General features: G+C 55.1%; 1 protein-coding gene across 1 annotated transcript in view; it reads right to left on the reverse strand.

The window, feature by feature from the left end:
• Positions 1-26199, reverse strand: part of LOC147740903 (cathepsin S-like) — a 76655-nt gene that overhangs the window by 13133 nt on the left and 37323 nt on the right. Inside the window, exons 6-7 of the mRNA XM_086952196.1 lie at positions 25642-25801; positions 22244-22343 (exon numbers count right to left, since the gene is read on the reverse strand). Coding sequence (XP_086808322.1) covers positions 22244-22343; positions 25642-25801 — 260 coding nt within the window. The remainder of the gene's footprint in view (positions 1-22243; positions 22344-25641; positions 25802-26199) is intronic.

A 26199-nucleotide genomic window follows, 5' to 3' on the forward strand; every position in this document is an offset into this window, starting at 1 on the left:
TGCATCGGTGGAGCTGTGTCGGTGGAGCTGTGTGGTGGGTGCATCAGTGAAGCTGTGTGGTGGGTGCCTCGGTGGAGCTGTGTAGGTGATGCTGTGTGGTGGGTGCATCGGTGGAGCTGTGTTGGTGGAGCTGTGTGGTGGGTGCATTGGTGGAGTTGGGTGGTGGGTGCATCGGTGGAGCTGTGTCGGAGGAGCTGTGTGGTGGCTGCATCGGTGGAGCTGTGTGGTGGCTGCATCGGTGGAGCTGTGTGGTGGCTGAATCGGTGGAGCTGTGTGGTGGCTGCATCGGTGGAGCTGTGTGGTGGCTGCGTCGGTGGAGCTGTGTGGTGGGTGCATCGGTGGAGCTGTGTGGTGGGTGCATCGGTGGAGCTGTGTCAGTGGAGCTGTGTGGTGGGTGCATCGGTGGAGCTGTGTCGGTGGAGCTGTGTGGTGGCTGCATCGGTGGAGCTGTGTGGTGGGTGCATCGGTGGAGCTGTGTGGTGGGTGCATTGGTGGAGCTGTGTCAGTGGAGCTGTGTGGTGGGTGCATCGGTGGAGCTGTGTCGGTGGAGCTGTGTGGTGGGTGCATCAGTGGAGCTGTGTGGTGGGTGCGTCGGTGGAGCTGTGTCGGTGGAGCTGTGTGATGGCTGCATCGGTGGAGCTGTGTGGTGGATGCATCGGTGGAGCTGTGTGGTGGGTGCATCGGTGGAGCTGTGTGGTGGGTGCATCGGTGGAGCTGTGTGGTGGGTGCATTGGTGGAGCTGTGTGGTGGGTGCATCGGTGGAGCTGTGTCGGTGGAGCTGTGTGGTGGGTGCATCGGTGGAGCTGTGTCGGTGGAGCTGTGTGGTGGCTGCATCGGTGGAGCTGTGTGGTGGGTGCATCGGTGGAGCTGTGTGGTGGGTGCATTGGTGGAGCTGTGTCAGTGGAGCTGTGTGGTGGGTGCATCGGTGGAGCTGTGTCGGTGGAGCTGTGTGGTGGGTGCATCAGTGGAGCTGTGTGGTGGGTGCGTCGGTGGAGCTGTGTCGGTGGAGCTGTGTGATGGCTGCATCGGTGGAGCTGTGTGGTGGATGCATCGGTGGAGCTGTGTGGTGGGTGCATCGGTGGAGCTGTGTGGTGGGTGCATCGGTGGAGCTGTGTGGTGGGTGCATCGGTGGAGCTCTGTCGGTGGAGCTGTGTGGTGTCTGCATCGCTGGAGCTGTGTGATGGGTGCATCGCTGCAGCTGTGTAGGTGGAGCTGTTTGGGTGGGTGCATCAGTGGAGCTGTGTGGTGGGTGCATCGGTGGAGCTGTGTCGGTGAGCTGTGTGGTGGGTGCGTCGGTGGAGCTGTGTCGGTGGAGCTGTGTGATGGGTGCATCGGTGGAGTTGCGTGGTGGGTGCATCGGTGGAGCTGTGTCGGTGGAGCTGTGTGGTGGGTGCATCAGTGGAGCTGTGTGGTGGGTGCATCAGTGGAGCTGTGTGGTGGGTGCATCGGTGGAGCTGTGTAGGTGGAGCTGTGTGGTGGGTGTGTCGGTGGAGCTGTGTCGGTGGAGCTGTGTGGTGGGTGCATCGGTGGAGCTGTGTGGTGGGTGCATTGGTGGAGCTGTGTGGTGGGTGCATCTGTGGAGCTGTGTGGTGGATGCATCGGTGGAGCTGTGTGGTGGGTGCATCAGTGGAGCAGTGTGGTGGGTGCATCAGTGGAGTTGGGTGGTGGGTGCATCGGTGGAGCTGTGTGGTGGATGCATCGGTGGAGCTGTGTGGTGGGTGCATCGGTGGAGCTGTGTGGTAGGTGCATCGGTGGAGCTGTGTGGTGGGTACATCGGTGGAGTTGTGTGGTGGGTGCATCGGTGAAGCTTAGTGGATGCATTGGTGGAGCTGTGTGGTGGGTGCATTGGTGGAGCTTAGTTGGAGCATCGATGGAGCTGGGTGGTGGGTGCATCTGTGGAGCTGGGTGGTGGGTGCATCTGTGGGGCTGGGTGGTGGGTGCATCTGTGGAGGTGGGTGCATCGGTGGAGCTGTGTGGTGGGTGCATCGGTGGAGCTGTGTGGTGGGTGCATTGTTGGAGCTGTGTGGTGGGTGCATCGGCGGAGCTGTGTGGTGGGTGCATCGGCAGAGCTGTGTGGTGGGTGCCTCGCGAAGCTGTGTGGTGGGTGCCTCGGCGGAGCTGTGTGGTGGGTGCCTCGGCGGAGCTGTGTGGTGGTTGCCTCGGCGGAGCTGTGTGGTGGGTGCATCGGTGGAGCTGTATGGTAGGTGCAACGGTGGAGCTGTATGGTGGGTGCAATGGTGGAGCTGTATGGTGGGTGCATCGGTGGAGCTGTGTCGGTGGAGCTGTGTGGTGGCTGCATCGCTGGAGCTGTGTGATGGGTGCATTGCTGCAGCTGTGTAGGTGGAGCTGTGTGGTGGGTGTATCGGTGGAGCTGTGTGGTGGGTGCATCAGTGGAGCTGTGTGGTGGGTGCATCGGTGGAGCTGTGTCGGTGGAGCTGTGTGGTGGGTGCATCAGTGGAGCTGTGTGGTGGGTGCATCGGTGGAGCTGTATAGGTGGAGCTGTGTGGTGGGTGCATCAGTGGAGCTGTGTGGTGGGTGCATCGGTGGAGCTGTGTGCATCGGTGGAGCTGTGTGGTGGGTGCATCGGTGGAGCTGTGTGGTGGGTGCATCGGTGGAGCTGTGTGGTGGGGGCATCTGTGGAGCTGTGTGGTTGGGGCATGTGTAGTGGGGGCATGTGTGGTGGGTGCATCGGCGGAGGTGTGTGGTGGGTGCATCGGTGGAGGTGTGTGGTGGGTGCATCATTGGAGCTGTGTGGTGGGTGCATCAGTGAAGCTGTGAGCTGGGTGCATCGGTGGAGCTGTGTGGTGGGTGCATCGGTGGAGCTGTGTGGTGGGTGCATCTGTGGAGCTGTGTGGTGGGTGCCTCGGTGGAGCTGTGTGAAGGGTGCCTCGGTGGAGCTGTGTGGTGGGTGCCTCGGTGGAGCTGTGTGGTGGGTGCATGGGTGGAGCTGTGTGGTGGGTGCATCGGTGGAGTTGTGTGGTGGGTGCATCGGTGAAGCTTAGTGGATGCATTGGTGGAGCTGTGTGGTGGGTGCATTGGTGGAGCTTAGTTGGAGCATCGATGGAGCTGGGTGGTGGGTGCATCTGTGGAGCTGGGTGGTGGGTGCATCTGTGGAGCTGGGTGGTGGGTGCATCTGTGGAGGTGGGTGCATCGGTGGAGCTGTGTGGTGGGTGCATCGGTGGAGCTGTGTGGTGGGTGCATCGTTGGAGCTGTGTGGTGGGTGCATCGGCGGAGCTGTGTGGTGGGTGCATCGGCGGAGCTGTGTGGTGGGTGCCTCGTGAAGCTGTGTGGTGGGTGCCTCGGCGGAGCTGTGTGGTGGGTGCCTCGGCGGAGCTGTGTGGTGGTTGCCTCGGCGGAGCTGTGTGGTGGGTGCATCGGTGGAGCTGTATGGTGGGTGCAACGGTGGAGCTGTATGGTGGGTGCAATGGTGGAGCTGTATGGTGGGTGCATCGGTGGAGCTGTGTCGGTGGAGCTGTGTGGTGGCTGCATCGCTGGAGCTGTGTGATGGGTGCATTGCTGCAGCTGTGTAGGTGGAGCTGTGTGGTGGGTGCATCGGTGGAGCTGTGTGATGGGTGCATCGGTGGAGCTGTGTGGTGGGTGCATCGGTGGAGCTGTGTGGTGGGTGCATCGGTGGAGCTGTGTGGAGGGTGCATCGGTGGAGCTGTGTGGTGGGTGCATCGGTGAAGCTTTTTGGTGGGTGCATCGGTGGAGCTGTGTGGTGGGTGCATCGGTGGAGCTGTGTGGTGGGTGCATCGGTGGAGCTGTGTGGTGGGGCATCTGTGGAGCTGTGTGGTTGGGGCATGTGTGGTGGGGGCATGTGTGGTGGGTGCACCGGTGGAGGTGTGTGGTGGGTGCATCGGTGGAGGTGTGTTGTGGGTGCATCGGTGGAGGTGTGTGGTGGGTGCATCGGTGGAGGTGTGTGGTGGGTGCATTGGTGGAGCTGTGTGGTGGGTGCATCGGTGGAGCTGTGTGGTGGGTGCATCTGTGGAGCTGTGTGGTGGGTGCATCGGTGGAGCTGTGTGGTGGGTGCAGCTGTGGAGCTGTGTGGTGGGTGCATCTGTGGAGCTGTGTAGTGGGTGCCTCGGTAGAGCTGTGTGGTGGGTGCCTCGGTGGAGCTGTGTGGTGGGTGCCTCGGTGGAGCTGTGTGGTGGTTGCATCAGTGGAGCTGTGTGGTGGTTGCATCAGTGGAGCTGTGTGGTGGTTGCATCAGTGGAGCTGTGTAGGTAGATCTGTGTGGTGGGTGCATCGGTGGAGCCGTGTCGGTGGAGCTGTGTGGTGGGTGCATCGGTGGAGTTGGGTGGTGGGTGCATCGGTGGAGCTGTGTAGGTGGAGCTGTGTGGTGGGTGCATCGGTGGAGCTGTGTCGGTGGAGCTGTGTGGTGGGTGCATCAGTGGAGCTGTGTGGTGGGTGCCTCGGTGGAGCTGTGTAGGTGATGCTGTGTGGTGGGTGCATCGGTGGAGCTGTGTTGGTGGAGCTGTGTGGTGGGTGCATTGGTGGAGTTGGGTGGTGGGTGCATCGGTGGAGCTGTGTCGGAGGAGCTGTGTGGTGGCTGCATCGGTGGAGCTGTGTGGTGGGTGCATCGTTGGAGCTGTGTGGTGGGTGCATCGGCGGAGCTGTGTGGTGGGTGCATCGGCGGAGCTGTGTGGTGGGTGCCTCGGCGGAGCTGTGTGGTGGGTGCCTCGGCGGAGCTGTGTGGTGGTTGCCTCGGCGGAGCTGTGTGGTGGGTGCATCGGTGGAGCTGTATGGTGGGTGCAACGGTGGAGCTGTATGGTGGGTGCAATGGTGGAGCTGTATGGTGGGTGCATCGGTGAAGCTGTGTCGGTGGAGCTGTGTGGTGGCTGCATCGCTGGAGCTGTGTGATGGGTGCATTGCTGCAGCTGTGTAGGTGGAGCTGTGTGGTGGGTGCATCGGTGGAGCTGTGTGATGGGTGCATCGGTGGAGCTGTGTGGTGGGTGCATCGGTGGAGCTGCGTGGTGGGTGCATCGGTGGAGCTGTGTCGGTGGAGCTGTGTGGTGGGTGGATCAGTGGAGCTGTGTGGTGGGTGCATCGGTGGAGCTGTATAGGTGGAGCTGTTTGGTGGGTGCATCGGTGGAGCTGTGTGGTGGGTGCATCGGTGGAGCTGTGTGCATCGGTGGAGCTGTGTGGTGGGTGCCTCGGTGGAGCTGTGTGGTGGGTGCATCGGTGGAGCTGTGTGGTGGGGGCATCTGTGGAGCTGTGTGGTTGGGGCATGTGTAGTGGGGGCATGTGTGGTGGGTGCATCGGTGGAGGTGTGTGGTGGGTGCATCGGTGGAGGTGTGTGGTGGGTGCATCATTGGAGCTGTGTGGTGGGTGCATCGGTGGAGCTGTGAGGTGGGTGCATCGGTGGAGCTGTGTGGTGGGTGCATCGGTGGAGCTGTGTGGTGGGTGCATCTGTGGAGCTGTGTGGTGGGTGCCTCGGTGGAGCTGTGTGAAGGGTGCCTCGGTGGAGCTGTGTGGTGGGTGCCTCGGTGGAGCTGTGTGGTGGGTGCATCAGTGGAGCTGTGTGGTGGGTGCATCGGTGGAGTTGTGTGGTGGGTGCATCGGTGAAGCTTAGTGGATGCATTGGTGAAGCTGTGTGGTGGGTGCATTGGTGGAGCTTAGTTGGAGCATCGATGGAGCTGGGTGGTGGGTGCATCTGTGGAGCTGGGTGGTGGGTGCATCTGTGGAGCTGGGTGGTGGGTGCATCTGTGGAGGTGGGTGCATCGGTGGAGCTGTGTGGTGGGTGCATCGGTGGAGCTGTGTGGTGGGTGCATCGTTGGAGCTGTGTGGTGGGTGCATCGGCGGAGCTGTGTGGTGGGTGCATCGGCGGAGCTGTGTGGTGGGTGCCTCGCGAAGCTGTGTGGTGGGTGCCTCGGCGGAGCTGTGTGGTGGGTGCCTCGGCGGAGCTGTGTGGTGGTTGCCTCGGCGGAGCTGTGTGGTGGGTGCATCGGTGGAGCTGTATGGTGGGTGCAACGGTGGAGCTGTATGGTGGGTGCAATGGTGGAGCTGTATGGTGGGTGCATCAGTGGAGCTGTGTCGGTGGAGCTGTGTGGTGGCTGCATCGCTGGAGCTGTGTGATGGGTGCATTGCTGCAGCTGTGTAGGTGGAGCTGTGTGGTGGGTGCATCGGTGGAGCTGTGTGATGGGTGCATCGGTGGAGCTGTGTGGTGGGTGCATCGGTGGAGCTGTGTGGTGGGTGCATAGGTGGAGCTGTGTCGGTGGAGCTGTGTGGTGGGTGCATCAGTGGAGCTGTGTGGTGGGTGCATCGGTGGAGCTGTATAGGTGGAGCTGTGTGGTGGGTGCATCGGGAGCTGTGTGGTGGGTGCATCGGTGGAGCTGTGTGGTGGGTGCATCGGTGGAGCTGTGTGGTGGGTGGATCGGTGGAGCTGTGTGGTGGGGGCATCTGTGGAGCTGTGTGGTTGGGGCATGTGTAGTGGGGGCATGTGTGGTGGGTGCATCGGTGGAGGTGTGTGGTGGGTGCATCGGTGGAGGTGTGTGGTGGGTGCATCGGTGGAGCTTAGTTGGAGCATCGATGGAGCTGGGTGGTGGGTGCATCTGTGGAGCTGGGTGGTGGGTGCATCTGTGGGGCTGGGTGGTGGGTGCATCTGTGGAGGTGGGTGCATCGGTGGAGCTGTGTGGTGGGTGCATCGGTGGAGCTGTGTGGTGGGTGCATTGTTGGAGCTGTGTGGTGGGTGCATCGGCGGAGCTGTGTGGTGGGTGCATCGGCGGAGCTGTGTGGTGGGTGCCTCGCGAAGCTGTGTGGTGGGTGCCTCGGCGGAGCTGTGTGGTGGGTGCCTCGGCGGAGCTGTGTGGTGGTTGCCTCGGCGGAGCTGTGTGGTGGGTGCATCGGTGGAGCTGTATGGTAGGTGCAACGGTGGAGCTGTATGGTGGGTGCAATGGTGGAGCTGTATGGTGGGTGCATCGGTGGAGCTGTGTCGGTGGAGCTGTGTGGTGGCTGCATCGCTGGAGCTGTGTGATGGGTGCATTGCTGCAGCTGTGTAGGTGGAGCTGTGTGGTGGGTGCATCGGTGGAGCTGTGTGATGGGTGCATCGGTGGAGCTGTGTGGTGGGTGCATCAGTGGAGCTGTGTGGTGGGTGCATCGGTGGAGCTGTGTCGGTGGAGCTGTGTGGTGGGTGCATCAGTGGAGCTGTGTGGTGGGTGCATCGGTGGAGCTGTATAGGTGGAGCTGTGTGGTGGGTGCATCAGTGGAGCTGTGTGGTGGGTGCATCGGTGGAGCTGTGTGCATCGGTGGAGCTGTGTGGTGGGTGCATCGGTGGAGCTGTGTGGTGGGTGCATCGGTGGAGCTGTGTGGTGGGGGCATCTGTGGAGCTGTGTGGTTGGGGCATGTGTAGTGGGGGCATGTGTGGTGGGTGCATCGGTGGAGGTGTGTGGTGGGTGCATCGGTGGAGGTGTGTGGTGGGTGCATCATTGGAGCTGTGTGGTGGGTGCATCGGTGGAGCTGTGAGCTGGGTGCATCGGTGGAGCTGTGTGGTGGGTGCATCGGTGGAGCTGTGTGGTGGGTGCATCTGTGGAGCTGTGTGGTGGGTGCCTCGGTGGAGCTGTGTGAAGGGTGCCTCGGTGGAGCTGTGTGGTGGGTGCCTCGGTGGAGCTGTGTGGTGGGTGCATGGGTGGAGCTGTGTGGTGGGTGCATCGGTGGAGTTGTGTGGTGGGTGCATCGGTGAAGCTTAGTGGATGCATTGGTGGAGCTGTGTGGTGGGTGCATTGGTGGAGCTTAGTTGGAGCATCGATGGAGCTGGGTGGTGGGTGCATCTGTGGAGCTGGGTGGTGGGTGCATCTGTGGAGCTGGGTGGTGGGTGCATCTGTGGAGGTGGGTGCATCGGTGGAGCTGTGTGGTGGGTGCATCGGTGGAGCTGTGTGGTGGGTGCATCGTTGGAGCTGTGTGGTGGGTGCATCGGCGGAGCTGTGTGGTGGGTGCATCGGCGGAGCTGTGTGGTGGGTGCCTCGTGAAGCTGTGTGGTGGGTGCCTCGGCGGAGCTGTGTGGTGGGTGCCTCGGCGGAGCTGTGTGGTGGTTGCCTCGGCGGAGCTGTGTGGTGGGTGCATCGGTGGAGCTGTATGGTGGGTGCAACGGTGGAGCTGTATGGTGGGTGCAATGGTGGAGCTGTATGGTGGGTGCATCGGTGGAGCTGTGTCGGTGGAGCTGTGTGGTGGCTGCATCGCTGGAGCTGTGTGATGGGTGCATTGCTGCAGCTGTGTAGGTGGAGCTGTGTGGTGGGTGCATCGGTGGAGCTGTGTGATGGGTGCATCGGTGGAGCTGTGTGGTGGGTGCATCGGTGGAGCTGTGTGGTGGGTGCATCGGTGGAGCTGTGTAGGTGGAGCTGTGTGGAGGGTGCATCGGTGGAGCTGTGTGGTGGGTGCATCGGTGAAGCTTTTTGGTGGGTGCATCGGTGGAGCTGTGTGGTGGGTGCATCGGTGGAGCTGTGTGGTGGGTGCATCGGTGGAGCTGTGTGGTGGGGCATCTGTGGAGCTGTGTGGTTGGGGCATGTGTGGTGGGGGCATGTGTGGTGGGTGCACCGGTGGAGGTGTGTGGTGGGTGCATCGGTGGAGGTGTGTTGTGGGTGCATCGGTGGAGGTGTGTGGTGGGTGCATCGGTGGAGGTGTGTGGTGGGTGCATTGGTGGAGCTGTGTGGTGGGTGCATCGGTGGAGCTGTGTGGTGGGTGCATCTGTGGAGCTGTGTGGTGGGTGCATCGGTGGAGCTGTGTGGTGGGTGCAGCTGTGGAGCTGTGTGGTGGGTGCATCTGTGGAGCTGTGTAGTGGGTGCCTCGGTAGAGCTGTGTGGTGGGTGCCTCGGTGGAGCTGTGTGGTGGGTGCCTCGGTGGAGCTGTGTGGTGGTTGCATCAGTGGAGCTGTGTGGTGGTTGCATCAGTGGAGCTGTGTGGTGGTTGCATCAGTGGAGCTGTGTAGGTAGATCTGTGTGGTGGGTGCATCGGTGGAGCCGTGTCGGTGGAGCTGTGTGGTGGGTGCATCGGTGGAGTTGGGTGGTGGGTGCATCGGTGGAGCTGTGTAGGTGGAGCTGTGTGGTGGGTGCATCGGTGGAGCTGTGTCGGTGGAGCTGTGTGGTGGGTGCATCAGTGGAGCTGTGTGGTGGGTGCCTCGGTGGAGCTGTGTAGGTGATGCTGTGTGGTGGGTGCATCGGTGGAGCTGTGTTGGTGGAGCTGTGTGGTGGGTGCATTGGTGGAGTTGGGTGGTGGGTGCATTGGTGGAGCTGTGTCGGAGGAGCTGTGTGGTGGCTGCATCGGTGGAGCTGTGTGGTGGGTGCATCGTTGGAGCTGTGTGGTGGGTGCATCGGCGGAGCTGTGTGGTGGGTGCATCGGCGGAGCTGTGTGGTGGGTGCCTCGCGAAGCTGTGTGGTGGGTGCCTCGGCGGAGCTGTGTGGTGGGTGCCTCAGCGGAGCTGTGTGGTGGTTGCCTCGGCGGAGCTGTGTGGTGGGTGCATCGGTGGAGCTGTATGGTGGGTGCAACGGTGGAGCTGTATGGTGGGTGCAATGGTGGAGCTGTATGGTGGGTGCATCGGTGAAGCTGTGTCGGTGGAGCTGTGTGGTGGCTGCATCGCTGGAGCTGTGTGATGGGTGCATTGCTGCAGCTGTGTAGGTGTAGCTGTGTGGTGGGTGCATCGGTGGAGCTGTGTGATGGGTGCATCGGTGGAGCTGTGTGGTGGGTGCATCGGTGGAGCTGCGTGGTGGGTGCATCGGTGGAGCTGTGTCGGTGGAGCTGTGTGGTGGGTGGATCAGTGGAGCTGTGTGGTGGGTGCATCGGTGGAGCTGTATAGGTGGAGCTGTTTGGTGGGTGCATTGGTGGAGCTGTGTGGTGGGTGCATCGGTGGAGCTGTGTGCATCGGTGGAGCTGTGTGGTGGGTGCATCGGTGGAGCTGTGTGGTGGGTGCATCGGTGGAGCTGTGTGGTGGGGGCATCTGTGGAGCTGTGTGGTTGGGGCATGTGTAGTGGGGGCATGTGTGGTGGGTGCATCGGTGGAGGTGTGTGGTGGGTGCATCGGTGGAGGTGTGTGGTGGGTGCATCATTGGAGCTGTGTGGTGGGTGCATCGGTGGAGCTGTGAGGTGGGTGCATCGGTGGAGCTGTGTGGTGGGTGCATCGGTGGAGCTGTGTGGTGGGTGCATCTGTGGAGCTGTGTGGTGGGTGCCTCGGTGGAGCTGTGTGAAGGGTGCCTCGGTGGAGCTGTGTGGTGGGTGCCTCGGTGGAGCTGTGTGGTGGGTGCATCAGTGGAGCTGTGTGGTGGGTGCATCGGTGGAGTTGTGTGGTGGGTGCATCGGTGAAGCTTAGTGGATGCATTGGTGAAGCTGTGTGGTGGGTGCATTGGTGGAGCTTAGTTGGAGCATCGATGGAGCTGGGTGGTGGGTGCATCTGTGGAGCTGGGTGGTGGGTGCATCTGTGGAGCTGGGTGGTGGGTGCATCTGTGGAGGTGGGTGCATCGGTGGAGCTGTGTGGTGGGTGCATCGGTGGAGTTGTGTGGTGGGTGCATCGTTGGAGCTGTGTGGTGGGTGCATCGGCGGAGCTGTGTGGTGGGTGCATCGGCGGAGCTGTGTGGTGGGTGCATTGGTGGAGCTTAGTTGGAGCATCGATGGAGCTGGGTGGTGGGTGCATCTGTGGAGCTGGGTGGTGGGTGCATCTGTGGAGCTGGGTGGTGGGTGCATCTGTGGAGCTGGGTAATGGGTGCATCTGTGGAGGTGGGTGCATCGGTGGAGCTGTGTGGTGGGTGCATCGTTGGAGCTGTGTGGTGGGTGCATCGGCGGAGCTGTGTGGTGGGTGCATCGGCGGAGCTGTGTGGTGGGTGCCTCGCGAAGCTGTGTGGTGGGTGCCTCGGCGGAGCTGTGTGGTGGGTGCCTCGGCGGAGCTGTGTGGTGGTTGCCTCGGCGGAGCTGTGTGGTGGGTGCATCGGTGGAGCTGTATGGTGGGTGCAACGGTGGAGCTGTATGGTGGGTGCAATGGTGGAGCTGTATGGTGGGTGCATCAGTGGAGCTGTGTCGGTGGAGCTGTGTGGTGGCTGCATCGCTGGAGCTGTGTGATGGGTGCATTGCTGCAGCTGTGTAGGTGGAGCTGTGTGGTGGGTGCATCGGTGGAGCTGTGTGATGGGTGCATCGGTGGAGCTGTGTGGTGGGTGCATCGGTGGAGCTGTGTGGTGGGTGCATAGGTGGAGCTGTGTCGGTGGAGCTGTGTGGTGGGTGCATCAGTGGAGCTGTGTGGTGGGTGCATCGGTGGAGCTGTATAGGTGGAGCTGTGTGGTGGGTGCATCGGTGGAGCTGTGTGGTGGGTGCATCGGTGGAGCTGTGTGCATCGGTGGAGCTGTGTGGTGGGTGCATCGGTGGAGCTGTGTGGTGGGTGGATCGGTGGAGCTGTGTGGTGGGGGCATCTGTGGAGCTGTGTGGTTGGGGCATGTGTAGTGGGGGCATGTGTGGTGGGTGCATCGGTGGAGGTGTGTGGTGGGTGCATCGGTGGAGGTGTGTGGTGGGTGCATCATTGGAGCTGTGTGGTGGGTGCATCGGTGGAGCTGTGAGGTGGGTGCATCGGTGGAGCTGTGTGGTGGGTGCATCTGTGGAGCTGTGTGGTGGGTGCCTCGGTGGAGCTGTGTGAAGGGTGCCTCGGTGGAGCTGTGTGGTGGGTGCCTCGGTGGAGCTGTGTGGTGGGTGCATGGGTGGAGCTGTGTGGTGGGTGCATCGGTGGAGTTGTGTGGTGGGTGCATCGGTGAAGCTTAGTGGATGCATTGGTGGAGCTGTGTGGTGGGTGCATTGGTGGAGCTTAGTTGGAGCATCGATGGAGCTGGGTGGTGGGTGCATCTGTGGAGCTGGGTGGTGGGTGCATCTGTGGAGCTGGGTGGTGGGTGCATCTGTGGAGGTGGGTGCATCGGTGGAGCTGTGTGGTGGGTGCATCGGTGGAGCTGTGTGGTGGGTGCATCGTTGGAGCTGTGTGGTGGGTGCATCGGCGGAGCTGTGTGGTGGGTGCATCGGCGGAGCTGTGTGGTGGGTGCCTCGGCGGAGCTGTGTGGTGGGTGCCTCGGCGGAGCTGTGTGGTGGGTGCCTCGGCGGAGCTGTGTGGTGGTTGCCTCGGCGGAGCTGTGTGGTGGGTGCATCGGTGGAGCTTTATGGTGGGTGCAACGGTGGAGCTGTATGGTGGGTGCAATGGTGGAGCTGTATGGTGGGTGCATCGGTGGAGCTGTGTCGGTGGAGCTGTGTGGTGGCTGCATCGCTGGAGCTGTGTGATGGGTGCATTGCTGCAGCTGTGTAGGTGGAGCTGTGTGGTGGGTGCATCGGTGGAGCTGTGTGATGGGTGCATCGGTGGAGCTGTGTGGTGGGTGCATCGGTGGAGCTGTGTGGTGGGTGCATCGGTGGAGCTGTGTAGGTGGAGCTGTGTGGAGGGTGCATCGGTGGAGCTGTGTGGTGGGTGCATCGGTGAAGCTTTTTGGTGGGTGCATCGGTGGAGCTGTGTGGTGGGTGCATCGGTGGAGCTGTGTGGTGGGTGCATCGGTGGAGCTGTGTGGTGGGGCATCTGTGGAGCTGTGTGGTTGGGGCATGTGTGGTGGGGGCATGTGTGGTGGGTGCACCGGTGGAGGTGTGTGGTGGGTGCATCGGTGGAGGTGTGTTGTGGGTGCATCGGTGGAGGTGTGTGGTGGGTGCATCGGTGGAGGTGTGTGGTGGGTGCATTGGTGGAGCTGTGTGGTGGGTGCATCGGGGAGCTGTGTGGTGGGTGCATCTGTGGAGCTGTGTGGTGGGTGCATCGGTGGAGCTGTGTGGTGGGTGCAGCTGTGGAGCTGTGTGGTGGGTGCATCTGTGGAGCTGTGTAGTGGGTGCCTCGGTAGAGCTGTGTGGTGGGTGCCTCGGTGGAGCTGTGTGGTGGGTGCCTCGGTGGAGCTGTGTGGTGGTTGCATCAGTGGAGCTGTGTGGTGGTTGCATCAGTGGAGCTGTGTGGTGGTTGCATCAGTGGAGCTGTGTAGGTAGATCTGTGTGGTGGGTGCATCGGTGGAGCCGTGTCGGTGGAGCTGTGTGGTGGGTGCATCGGTGGAGTTGGGTGGTGGGTGCATCGGTGGAGCTGTGTAGGTGGAGCTGTGTGGTGGGTGCATCGGTGGAGCTGTGTCGGTGGAGCTGTGTGGTGGGTGCATCAGTGGAGCTGTGTGGTGGGTGCCTCGGTGGAGCTGTGTAGGTGATGCTGTGTGGTGGGTGCATCGGTGGAGCTGTGTTGGTGGAGCTGTGTGGTGGGTGCATTGGTGGAGTTGGGTGGTGGGTGCATCGGTGGAGCTGTGTCGGAGGAGCTGTGTGGTGGCTGCATCGGTGGAGCTGTGTGGTGGGTGCATCGTTGGAGCTGTGTGGTGGGTGCATCGGCGGAGCTGTGTGGTGGGTGCATCGGCGGAGCTGTGTGGTGGGTGCCTCGCGAAGCTGTGTGGTGGGTGCCTCGGCGGAGCTGTGTGGTGGGTGCCTCGGCGGAGCTGTGTGGTGGTTGCCTCGGCGGAGCTGTGTGGTGGGTGCATCGGTGGAGCTGTATGGTGGGTGCAACGGTGGAGCTGTATGGTGGGTGCAATGGTGGAGCTGTATGGTGGGTGCATCGGTGAAGCTGTGTCGGTGGAGCTGTGTGGTGGCTGCATCGCTGGAGCTGTGTGATGCGTGCATTGCTGCAGCTGTGTAGGTGGAGCTGTGTGGTGGGTGCATCGGTGGAGCTGTGTGATGGGTGCATCGGTGGAGCTGTGTGGTGGGTGCATCGGTGGAGCTGCGTGGTGGGTGCATCGGTGGAGCTGTGTCGGTGGAGCTGTGTGGTGGGTGGATCAGTGGAGCTGTGTGGTGGGTGCATCGGTGGAGCTGTATAGGTGGAGCTGTTTGGTGGGTGCATCGGTGGAGCTGTGTGGTGGGTGCATCGGTGGAGCTGTGTGCATCGGTGGAGCTGTGTGGTGGGTGCATCAGTGGAGCTGTGTGGTGGGTGCATCGGTGGAGCTGTGTGGTGGGGGCATCTGTGGAGCTGTGTGGTTGGGGCATGTGTAGTGGGGGCATGTGTGGTGGGTGCATCGGTGGAGGTGTGTGGTGGGTGCATCGGTGGAGGTGTGTGGTGGGTGCATCATTGGAGCTGTGTGGTGGGTGCATCGGTGGAGCTGTGAGGTGGGTGCATCGGTGGAGCTGTGTGGTGGGTGCATCGGTGGAGCTGTGTGGTGGGTGCATCTGTGGAGCTGTGTGGTGGGTGCCTCGGTGGAGCTGTGTGAAGGGTGCCTCGGTGGAGCTGTGTGGTGGGTGCCTCGGTGGAGCTGTGTGGTGGGTGCATCAGTGGAGCTGTGTGGTGGGTGCATCGGTGGAGTTGTGTGGTGGGTGCATCGGTGAAGCTTAGTGGATGCATTGGTGAAGCTGTGTGGTGGGTGCATTGGTGGAGCTTAGTTGGAGCATCGATGGAGCTGGGTGGTGGGTGCATCTGTGGAGCTGGGTGGTGGGTGCATCTGTGGAGCTGGGTGGTGGGTGCATCTGTGGAGGTGGGTGCATCGGTGGAGCTGTGTGGTGGGTGCATCGGTGGAGTTGTGTGGTGGGTGCATCGTTGGAGCTGTGTGGTGGGTGCATCGGCGGAGCTGTGTGGTGGGTGCATCGGCGGAGCTGTGTGGTGGGTGCCTCGCGAAGCTGTGTGGTGGGTGCCTCGGCGGAGCTGTGTGGTGGGTGCCTCGGCGGAGCTGTGTGGTGGTTGCCTCGGCGGAGCTGTGTGGTGGGTGCATCGGTGGAGCTGTATGGTGGGTGCAACGGTGGAGCTGCATGGTGGGTGCAATGGTGGAGCTGTATGGTGGGTGCATCAGTGGAGCTGTGTCGGTGGAGCTGTGTGGTGGCTGTATCGCTGGAGCTGTGTGATGGGTGCATTGCTGCAGCTGTGTAGGTGGAGCTGTGTGGTGGGTGCATCGGTGGAGCTGTGTGATGGGTGCATCGGTGGAGCTGTGTGGTGGGTGCATCGGTGGAGCTGTGTGGTGGGTGCATAGGTGGAGCTGTGTCGGTGGAGCTGTGTGGTGGGTGCATCAGTGGAGCTGTGTGGTGGGTGCATCGGTGGAGCTGTATAGGTGGAGCTGTGTGGTGGGTGCATCGGTGGAGCTGTGTGGTGGGTGCATCGGTGGAGCTGTGTGCATCGGTGGAGCTGTGTGGTGGGTGGATCGGTGGAGCTTTGTGGTGGGTGGATCGGTGGAGCTGTGTGGTGGGGGCATCTGTGGAGCTGTGTGGTTGGGGCATGTGTAGTGGGGGCATGTGTGGTGGGTGCATCGGTGGAGGTGTGTGGTGGGTGCATCGGTGGAGGTGTGTGGTGGGTGCATCATTGGAGCTGTGTGGTGGGTGCATCGGTGGAGCTGTGAGGTGGGTGCATCGGTGGAGCTGTGTGGTGGGTGCATCGGTGGAGCTGTGTGGTGGGTGCATCTGTGGAGCTGTGTAGTGGGTGCCTCGGTGGAGCTGTGTGAAGGGTGCCTCGGTGGAGCTGTGTGGTGGGTGCCTCGGTGGAGCTGTGTGTTGGGTGCATCGGTGGAGCTGTGTGGTGGGTGCATCGGTGGAGCTGTGTGGTGGGTGCCTCGGTGGAGCTGTGTGGTGGGTGCCTCGGTGGAGCTCTGTGGTGGGTGCATCGGTGGAGCTGTGTGGTGGGTGCATCGGTGGAGCTGTGTGGTGGGTGCATCGGTGGAGCTGTGTAGGTGGAGTTGGGTGGTGGGTGCATCGGTGGAGCTGTGTCGGTGGAGCTGTGTGGTGGGTGCATCAGTGGAGCTGTGTGGTGGGTGCCTCGGTGGAGCTGTGTGGTGGGTGCCTTGGTGGAGCTGTGTAGGTGAAGCTGTGTGGTGGGAGCCTTAACGGAAATTACAACTCTCAAAACAAAAAAAATCTATCCTTAAACGGTGCTGGATAAATTATGACAAGTGCTTGCTACTGTTCCAACAGATACATGCAGAAAAATATGTAGGACGTTATTCTGGAAGGAAAACTAAATCACAGAAAAGAAAAGAGTACGAACCGTAAATGAGAGAGGTTTGTTTGTTAACATCTGCATTGGGAGAAGGTTTTGTTAAACCTGTCGGTGTTTAAATAATACCGAAGCTACACTATATTTTAAGGAATGACGAATTTTAAAGGTCTGCTTAGAAAATGATAAGTAGCAGGGCAAAATAAATCGCAACAATGTGTGCAGAAAGGAAAGAAAATATATATGAATGTTGTCTGGGCACGGCAACAGCACATGGCAACATAACTGCACCTTAGCTAGCTACTACACAGTGCACTCAGTACTTAAACCAAAACTCCGAAAAGCCCTCTTAAGAAGCATGGAATTCGTGGTCCTAAGTTATTGAGGCACATTTTTGGGGGAGATGTGTTCCCAAAAGACGGCACACTGATTCACTCAAAAAATGGTTTTACTGACAGAGCGGCATTTATCTTTACAGAAAAGGATACAGAATGCATTCCATGTTTCTTTTCAAGCAGAGCATAAACAGTTGTTGCAGCAAGGGGCGGGAAGATTAGGAGACGAAACTGAAAATACGGCCGGCAGGCAGTGAATAATTAGGAGGTGACAAATGACCTGGGACGGCTGCCTTTGATGTGGTAATGCGAGGCAGGCAGGCAGATGGCTGGTGGCATTGTGCACGCGCTTTTTAGGGCTTGCGCTTGCGCAATGACCTAAAAAGCACATGCACTCAAAGGAATCGCCAGTGGAATCGCCAGTGGTGGTTAAACACTGGATAAGCCCCTATAGAGCTTCCAGCTGTGCGCATGCGCACAGCAGGCGAGCCCTAATAAATAAAAAGGGTACAAAAGAGAGCACACGGGGGCACTACATATGACAATAACTGTGGGAGACAGTAGGAATGAGTGCACGAGGGAGAAAGAATGCATATGTTTCGGGATAAAAAGAAACAATTATAAGAGAGCATTGGCAAAGCCAGTAGGTCTCGCCTCGAACAGTCTGAGCTTTTGACCTTACTAATGTTATTTGCCAGTTGTATGCGAACCAGTGGGCTTATTTTCAAGCCTCTTCGCCACTTTGGCGTAATTTTTCCCATGTTAAAAATTATGAAAAAGTGGCGCAAGGGGCTTTAAATCTGCCCTCATGAGCTTGTGCACACACAGGAGGGAATTTGCAATGTACTTTCTATTACGGAAATCCATTCTATAATGGTCATTAATGCGTATGCATGCATGTGCACACATATGTTGTGATGCATGCACCAGGTGTCACGGCATACACATTGCTGGGGTTCATGGCAGTTATCATAGTTGGTGCCATGATGCATTTTTAATTGGCCGGTTATAACGGCAAAGTTGACTGTAAAAAAAAAAAGTGAATAACAAATCCGAGCAAAAATGGAAGCAAGAAGATACACTTTGCTGGTGCTAGGCCCTTGTAAAAATGTAAAAGTGGGACGGGAAGTGAGGCAGGGAGAATCAGGAACCAGGGCGAAGGAGCAAAATGGGAAGATAAAGGGAGGGGGGATACAAGGAAAGACTTGCACTCTCCTGGAGTGCTAAATAATAAATTGCTCCCTTCCTTGTGCTGCTGCGCCTGTAGCTGCTGCCCTGAGCTCCCTGCTGCTGACTATCTAACTTTCGGGTCAATCGTTCAAAGCCCTTCTCCACCTGCAGGCACCCGCCTGCGCCTCATCCCTGGTGATCTAGTTGTAGAGCATCTCTACTTCCCTGCCGGGCTGCCAGGCAGCCCACTTTCTCTGCCTTTCTCTGATTCATTTCTGTCCTTTCACCCTATTTTGCACTTTTTCCTTTTTCTTTCCTTTAGCACCTTTTTCACTGCTTTTGCACCTGCCGCTGCAATCCGCCAAAGTCCGCCCCCCTATAGTGGCACTTTCCCACTCCCGGTGTCTCCCGACTGCCAGCTGTCCAGCCCCCCCGCACAGTGCTTATTGGCAGCGGCTATGTGGTGAAGTTGCAATCCACTGACCTTTAAAAAGACTTCTCCCTTCCTTGTGACACTCTGCCTGGTAGTTGCTGCCCGCAAGCACCCTGCTGCTGACCATCTGTCCCCTCCCACAGCCCAGCCAACCCACAGCGCATCCGACTGGCTCAGCTGCATATTCCTCAACATGCGCTCCCTCCACAAACATGCCACAGAAATCTGGGACCTCCTCAACTCCATCTCTCATGACATCACCTTCCTCACGGAAATCTGGACAACCCCAGCTCTGGCCCAGGCATCACCACAGCCAACCCCAACGGTTACAAGATCACCCAAAACCAGCCTATGCTGCACCCTCATCTACAGACCTCCTGGCCTTCGCCCCCTTCACCGATGCCATTATCCACTTGATCGCACCCAAGGCTCTAGCATTCACGGATGACATCCTACTTGGCTACGTCAACTTCACCTGGACAACCCCAATAACCAGAACATCACATCCTTGCTGGAGAACCTCGCTAATATGGGACTCAAGCAGCGAGTAACTTCTCAAACCCATGCAGCAGGACACATACTCCACCCCGTCTTCGCAGACAATAAAAACATCACCTACAGCCATACCTCTGAACTCCTCTGGATCGGCCACCATTGTGTGCACTTCGCCTTCACCAAACTCACCATACACCACTGCGCTCAACGTCCCCCCGCAGTAGCTGGAACTAAGTCACTGAAGAACACCTCATTGCCTCTCTCAGTACAACCACACCGCCAACATCCATGGATGCTAAATTCTCAGCATGCAATCTGCACCAATGGATCTCCAACTGTTCAGACACTCTGGCACCCATCAAGAAGGCACCTGGGAAGTAACACTCCAAGAAAGCCAGTTGGTTCACTCCCGCCCTCCCCAAGTCCGGACTCACGACTCACAGAGAGGCCGATGGACGCGACGCGCTGGGCGTGCAGAAAAAAATCTCATTTATAAGATTCCAAACGCTTTTGAAATACGCCCAGATGCCTAATGAAGCCTTTCTACAAGGCGGTGTTGGACTCTATGAATAATTGATGAAATTGGAAATCCCTTATGAAACCATGAAGTATTCTCCTGGTTGTTCATGAAATGAATGAATGAATTAATGAAATGAAATAAGATTTGTAAAGCGCAAGGCTGCCCGTGAGTGTCCCAGCGCTGGTGAGTGTGCTAAAATAAGAAAAAAGTTAGAGGAATAACCAAGTTTTCAACAATTTACGAAAAGAAAGACGGTTAGGTTGAGCCCGAATTGCAGTAGGGAGGGAATTCCACAGTTTGGAGGTGTTATAGGAGAAAAGACGTCCCCCCATTCGGGCTTTCTTGATCCGGGGCACATAGACCAGGTGAAGGTGAGTGGAACGAAGGGCTCTGTTAGTTTTGTTGGGCACAATGAGATCCTACAGAATGGGAGGGGCATTGCCATTGAAGATTTTATGACTAGTGCATAAGGATTTAAAATATACTCTTTCCGGTAGAGGCAGCCAGTGAAGTGACCTGAGAGCTGGTTTAGCTGAACAGCGGCTCTTAATGCCTGTAAGGAGACAAGCAGCTGTATTTTGGACAACTTGAAGTTTAGCAGTTACCTTCTTGCGGGCGCCAAGATACAGGGCATTGCCATAATCCAGCCTTGACAAAATGAGGCCCTGAATCAAGAGCTCCCTAGATTGAGGGGGGAAGCAAAGGTAGGATTTTCCGGGAGTTGCGCACAAGACCATAACAGATCCCCGCAGTTTTCCTGGCTTGAGTGTTAAACGTGAGTTCCTGGTCCAACCAAATACCCAAACTTTAAATGTCAGGTTTGGGAGTCGGGGCGGGCCCATACAAGGTGGCCACATGGTTTCAGGGCGGAAGTGTGATTGATTGCCCATGACCAGGATCTCAGTTTTGTCACTATTATCTTTAGATGGGAACTGTCCATCCAGCTAGATATGTCTTCAAGACAGAAATAAAGATCCGAGAGAGAACGATCCAGCTGACTCAAGGATACGATAAGCTGGGTATCGTCAGCATACGTCAAGAGTTTGACCCCATGTGCGGTAACCATTTCTTCAAGGGGGGACATGTACACATTAAAAAGCGTAGGGCTCAAAGATGAGCCCTGGGGGACCCACAGTGTACTGGAGTAATATTGGAAATAGAGTTCCCCTCAGCCACCTGAAAAGTGCGGCTGTGGAGGAAAGATTTCAACCAGGATAGGGCAAGCTCCAAGCCGGTGAATCTGGGTTAGATAGTTCACGGTGTCAAAAGCTGCGCTCAGATCCAGGAGGATCACTGCCACTGATCCTCTTGAATCTAAGATCTTTCTGGTCTCCTCTACCACCGCAATCATTGCCGTTTCCGTACCCTGACCAGGGCGGAATCCTGTCTGAGATGGCTGGAGTAAGTCCCCTGATTCAAGGAAGGCGGATAGCTGACGGTTAACGCATTTTCTGCCACCTTGCTGATACCTGGAAGTAGGGAGATGGGCCGATAATTGCTCAATACCGAAGGATCAAGGTTGGGTTTTTTGGGAAGGGCTTTTACTATTGCCCTCTTCCAGTTCAGAGGGACAATGCCCTGCGAAAGAGAGGTGTTAATCAGTTCGACCATTGGGGTAAGGATGGTAGATGTAACTAACTTCAAGATGTTAAGTGGAGCTGGGTCTCGCGGGGAGCCGCTCTTGATGTATTCTGAGCGTCTTGATACCCCCTGTCCCCGTCCAGATGAAGACCCGCAGCAGAAGATTTTACTAACCCTTATGCGTTAGGGTCGAAACGTCGACAACCCCTGAATAGGACTATACCCTACCTCGACCCCCCATACCGTATTCACAGATGTGGACACACTGTGACAAAAAAACGAAAATTACTACTGAAAAAAGCATTGTATTTAATATATAGGGGCTGGACGGAAATTCTGAGGGAAGACCCTTTTTGTCAAGTTTATCACTGGATCCTTTATGCATTATTTAATTTGAATTATTCGCCTGTGGAAATCCACTCCTGTTTCTCTATTTCTTCTTCACTAGAGCACATTTTCTCACACCCTTTCTCCTTTTCTTGATGATAACCGTCACGTTTGAAACTGTGTATCATGCATTTGAACTTTTGATTTGGGAATAGTTGTCTTGTACTTTACTATGACTAAATAAATAGAACATAAACTTGTTATTTTGAAGTAGCCTGTAGCCTGTTTGTCTTTTCGTATATGTGCCTTTGAATGCCTTTATACTCATTTAATGATATAAAGTGATATGCTTAAATAAGAATTGTCTAGGACCACTGTTTTCTTTACCGATCGACACCCAGGTTCTTTGACATATACTGGGTCACCCCATTCCTCAGCACCCTGCTGTAGCAATAGGGAAATGTTTTACAAAAACAAGCATTGGCAAAGCCAAAAGGATTTGCCTTTGCAAAATCTGTTGGCTTTGTTAATGTTTTGTTTACATGCTGCAGAGCAGCACTACCTGCTGTGCAACATGGCTTGAACTTTAAAATTCAGATAAATTGCATACTAAATAAAAAATACAATTATTTAAATAACTCTTAAACATGGTTCTAATAGACTATATGAGGAGCGACTGTATAGAAACTAGAAGGCACCACAGAATTTGCCTGAACATGTTACCACCATCATCAACAAAGAGAGAAAGGGAACATGTACTGGCCCCACAACAAAACAAAACAAGAAGACAAAGTGCTGGGAGAAAACATGGGCAAAACTCAGTCCCAGACTATACTAAACTTAAAATGATTGGATGCAAGTGGAAAAGCCAATAAAAAAATGTACATGAAAAATTAAGAGTTAGGGAGTGAAGGAATGAGTGGTGAATGGAAAGAATCCATATGAAGAAAGAGACAAGAAACAAAAAGCAAAATATAGAATTAGAGAAAATATAGATTTCTTGGGTGTAAAGGAAATACCTCGTTAGAGTAGTAAGGGCTGAATGGAGAATTGGCCACAGAAACATGAAATAGAATAGTTTTAGTGTGAAACAAGTTGGCTTTAGGTTAAAAATGGGAAATTAAACTTCTTGTTTAGAACAAAACATTACATAAAGAAAGTGTAGCAATGTGACTTGCATATCCCTGTGCAGTTGCAAGTACCCTCAACATATAGCCTTTATTACAGGTATAAGTAATCTTAAGTCTTGATATTGGATGATAAAGGCCACCAACAGGAGCTAGATGATTGTTGATGCTCAGCCCACGTCCTTCTGCCAACATCAACCTCCGAGACCCAAGAGCAGGCACATACTAAGATCTCACGGATGCAGCCAGGAGGTTGTCCATGACACCACCAACACAACATACTCACTCAATCACCAGCATGCCACACAAAGGCAGGAGGAAAAGTGGAATATAAACACCCCACCTGTTCTTAATGATCCAGTAGCCCTCGTGATCTTCCTCTCCATATCCCACGATTATGATGGCGTGATTGGCATCTGGACAATCTTCTTCCTCATAAATTCCTGTATGGTGATAGAAGGCAGCAAAGTGAGCTATTAGATGAGAATCCATGTTAGCTAGGCACCACTCTAGGTCAACAAGCTGAACTAGCAAGACCTAAAGGCACACCTTTCTTTTAAATAGCATTACATAGATCCATAAACTCACAGGGTGAACAAATAAAGTCACAAATCAAATGGGATCATTCTTGATTCAGTAGCTAAGAATGTACAACTTTTCTGTTCAGACTATGTGTACGCAAAGGAAATTGAACCATGACGCACAGGCATGGATCTGTCTGCACTGGCTTCTGGCAAAGCAGAGAACTGTCTTCTAGATCCTGTGTGTGTCTCTGTCCTAACTCTCAGCTAATGATTTCTATTCCATATGTTCAAATCTCAAGGTCTAGTGGGCAGGATATTTTCCAACTTTGTCCTCAACTTTGGAATGGACTCCTGGGTCTCCATTCCATTCCATCTCTTCTGTGCCTCGGAAAGGTTCTGTAAATATTCTGGGTTGTTAATTGACTCGTTGATTCTTCTTTTTAAATCTAAAGTTGTGGACTAGGAGCCTAATAAACTCATTCCATTACATTCCTGGAAATGCGGTTACACCTGCCCCTGACAGAAGTAAGTTCTCAACCGTTCCCAGAGCAGAATGGGTTAGAAATACATTTGTGAAAACTCAAAAACTTGAAATTTAGGAGAGTTTCTGATATTTAAAAAACATCCTTTTCCTAGGACGCCTACTTCCAACCCCAGGATTAGGACTGTGCATACAGAATATTAAACCATCATGTGTGGAACGGGACATATGTCTAAAACATTTAGATATTGATCATGCCACACTTGGAGTCACAGTGGTGAATTTCACACTTGAGAAAAACAAGGGAAACACTGCGTTTATGTTACAGAAATTCTTACAGAGCGCACAACCATCCCAGGGGGTCTCTTAGCACAACTCCACTACACAATGGGAGGAGGATGGGGGAGGGGTCAGCGGTATCTGCTGATCCGCTGATCCCTATCAATCTCAATCCATAGGTGTCCAGTATGGTGTGCCGCAGCGGTCTGCTATTAGTCCCATTTTACTTAATATCTATCTGAGACCTCTGGTTGCCATCATAAAATCACATAATATCAGTCTTGTGAATTACGGTGATGAAACCCAACTGATCCTGTCGTTAGAAAGCCATCATTCACTTTCATTGGAAACATTTCAAGAATGTCTGCAAGACACTGCTGCATGGCTACATAATAACTATTTGCAATTCAATGGGAACAAAACTGAGATTTTGTGTTGTCCAGTCGGGAAGGTTTCCCGCCCATTGCCAATGGACTTCTGGCCATTCCCGGTGACAGCACCAATGATCCCTGTTAAAGTAATACGTAATTTAGGTGTCAGTTTTGATTGTAATCTAAGTTTAGAGCCCCAAGTGACTAAGATACTTGCTAGCTGTTTTGCTCTGATACGAGTGTTGCAAGGGATCCTTCCGTTGCTCCCTACACAAGCAAGATCATTCGTGGTAGGGAGCATTATTTTAAGTCGACTAGATTATTGTAACAGGTTACTACTGGAGTCTCCGAGATATCTGATTGGAAGAATCCAGAGAATCCAGTAGAATCCAAACTAGCTCTAGGGAAACCACGCCCATCATTGGCATCCCAGGCTCTCTCTGAGCTTCACTGGCTTCCAGTCATGCAGAGAATTTAGTTTAAGTCCCTCTGCATAGTTTTTAAGGCTCTGCATTGTCTTAGGCCCAAGCCATTACAGTGGAGAATTGTGTGGTACATTCCAGTGCTCAATCTCCGCTCCTCTTCTGCTAAATTGGTAAGAGTGCCCAGGGTTAGGAAAGCCAATACAGGAGGTAGGGCTTTCAGTACTGCAGCAACATCAGCTTGGAATAAACTTCCAGCCCAAATTAGGCAGGTGGATAACCTGTTACAGTTTAGAAAAAGATGAAAGACCTGGCTTCTTCCTAAGATATAGCTGTGATGTTTTTAACCTCTGAATATACACCCTCCTTACACTCTATTATCTAGTTCACGTGTGCAAGCGCCAGGATACCCGTAAGGTCACAGTGCGCTTTATAAATGTGGAAATCAAATCAAATCAAATCAAATCAGATCTGAATGGCTATTTTCAAGTTCTGAGTGCTGTGAGGAAGTCACTTGGCTGAGGACGAGGGGCCCTTACCATAGAAAGAATGGTGCTAAATGCGCATGTCATTCAACACAATGCAAGCATTCACAAGGAGCTAGTGCAAGGACCATGGAAGGAGCAATGGGATCAAATGTGTGAGCTTCACCAAGAAGGCAAGCCGCAGCATTTTAGGGTGCTTGAAAGACACCAAGTGTTTGAAAGGTCAACTAAAATAACATTTTCATAATTAATTTGTGAGTGTATCAGGGCTGTAATGAGCAAAGTTCTACTAGAAAAATCCATTAAGATGGGGACACTTCCAAGATGTGGGCATCCAATGAGAGTTTTTCATCAATAAACAACTCAAGATTGCAAGTATATGATACTGGAAGAGAAGAAATGCTTATCAAAGAAAGGCATTAGGACTTTGGTGCTCAAGGCTACACCCACCACCACTATTAACATCCATCCTGTCGCATTAAAACAGTAACCACATTTTCTTCAATCAGTCCTAACTTTCCAAGAAGCAAGAAATGCAAGATTGAGATCAAACATGTAGGTCTGACGCATCTTGGTCCACATAGATGTTGAGGTTGCAGCACATTAAGTGAATGCAATGGGAAAGTGGCTTGACATCAGAGTTAAATATGAATCTACAAAAAAGGAGTGTACCATGCTCATTGTGTTGCAAGTCTAGGCATGCCTGTGCCACTTACAGTGATCAGTAATACTGTGCATCAAACACATGAAAGGTGATGGGTGGTATGCTTGAAATGTGTCTAACCACTGGCAGGTGCTAAGTGGCAAGGGTGTGCCACTGGGTCCAAACTACACACGACTAATCGGGGTGAAACCAGCCTTGTGTGGCACTCCTGCGTACTGTGAAAGGGACGTTTGTGCATGACCACCAAATTACATCATTGTGGGCATTCACCAACCTTTACAGATTACCAATAATATTCAAGCATGGGGTCATTAATATTCGACTAGAATAAAAGGATTTATGAGTGCAAATTCACTTTAAGCACCCTTAGCATAATAGCTCGCACTGTACCTTTTTGGCGATGATGGGTACAGTGTTTTTTTAACTCTTGGTGGTACCTTTCTGTTGGCAGGTGTCCTTTGTGAGGGAAGGAGACATTCAAAGATGGCTGCGGTATGGAACAAACTTGCCATTACCTTCACTGTAGTAGAAGAAGGTGTCCGTCACACCGAAGCCCACGGTGATAGGTCCATCATAACCCACAGCGGCGGCCATGTTGTCTTCGCCGGTCAGCATATAGAACTTGGACATGTTCATTGGGACAATCTTCGAGGATTTCAAGCGACAGTCTCCATCCTGAAAGGAGATGTAGAGGATCACACAGAGTGACTCTGACACCATGATTTAATGCCATTATCAAGTTGAACTTACATTTAATACTAGACTGCTACTTTCAGACAACTTTTGCGTTGTGCTTAACATTATTCTATAAAACACCGCTAAACAAATATTCACTGAATGAAGAGATTTGAATACAAAATTCCAAAAGGGCAAAGTTTATAGGGAGCGAGGCAGTGAAGTAAGGAACATACAAAGAATGTTGCTTTTCTTGATAAGTTTAATTACTGATCTCCATCACCCACGACATGAAGCGTCCCACTGACACTTGCTATTCGAACCCCTTAGCCTAAGTTAAAGCATAACAATTACACAGAACAGCACACAAGATGTGCGCGAGAAGCATGTTCAATACA

This window comes from Lissotriton vulgaris, chromosome 1_1 (genome assembly GCF_964263255.1).
Source record: "Lissotriton vulgaris chromosome 1_1, aLisVul1.2, whole genome shotgun sequence".
Taxonomy (NCBI): domain Eukaryota; kingdom Metazoa; phylum Chordata; class Amphibia; order Caudata; family Salamandridae; genus Lissotriton; species Lissotriton vulgaris.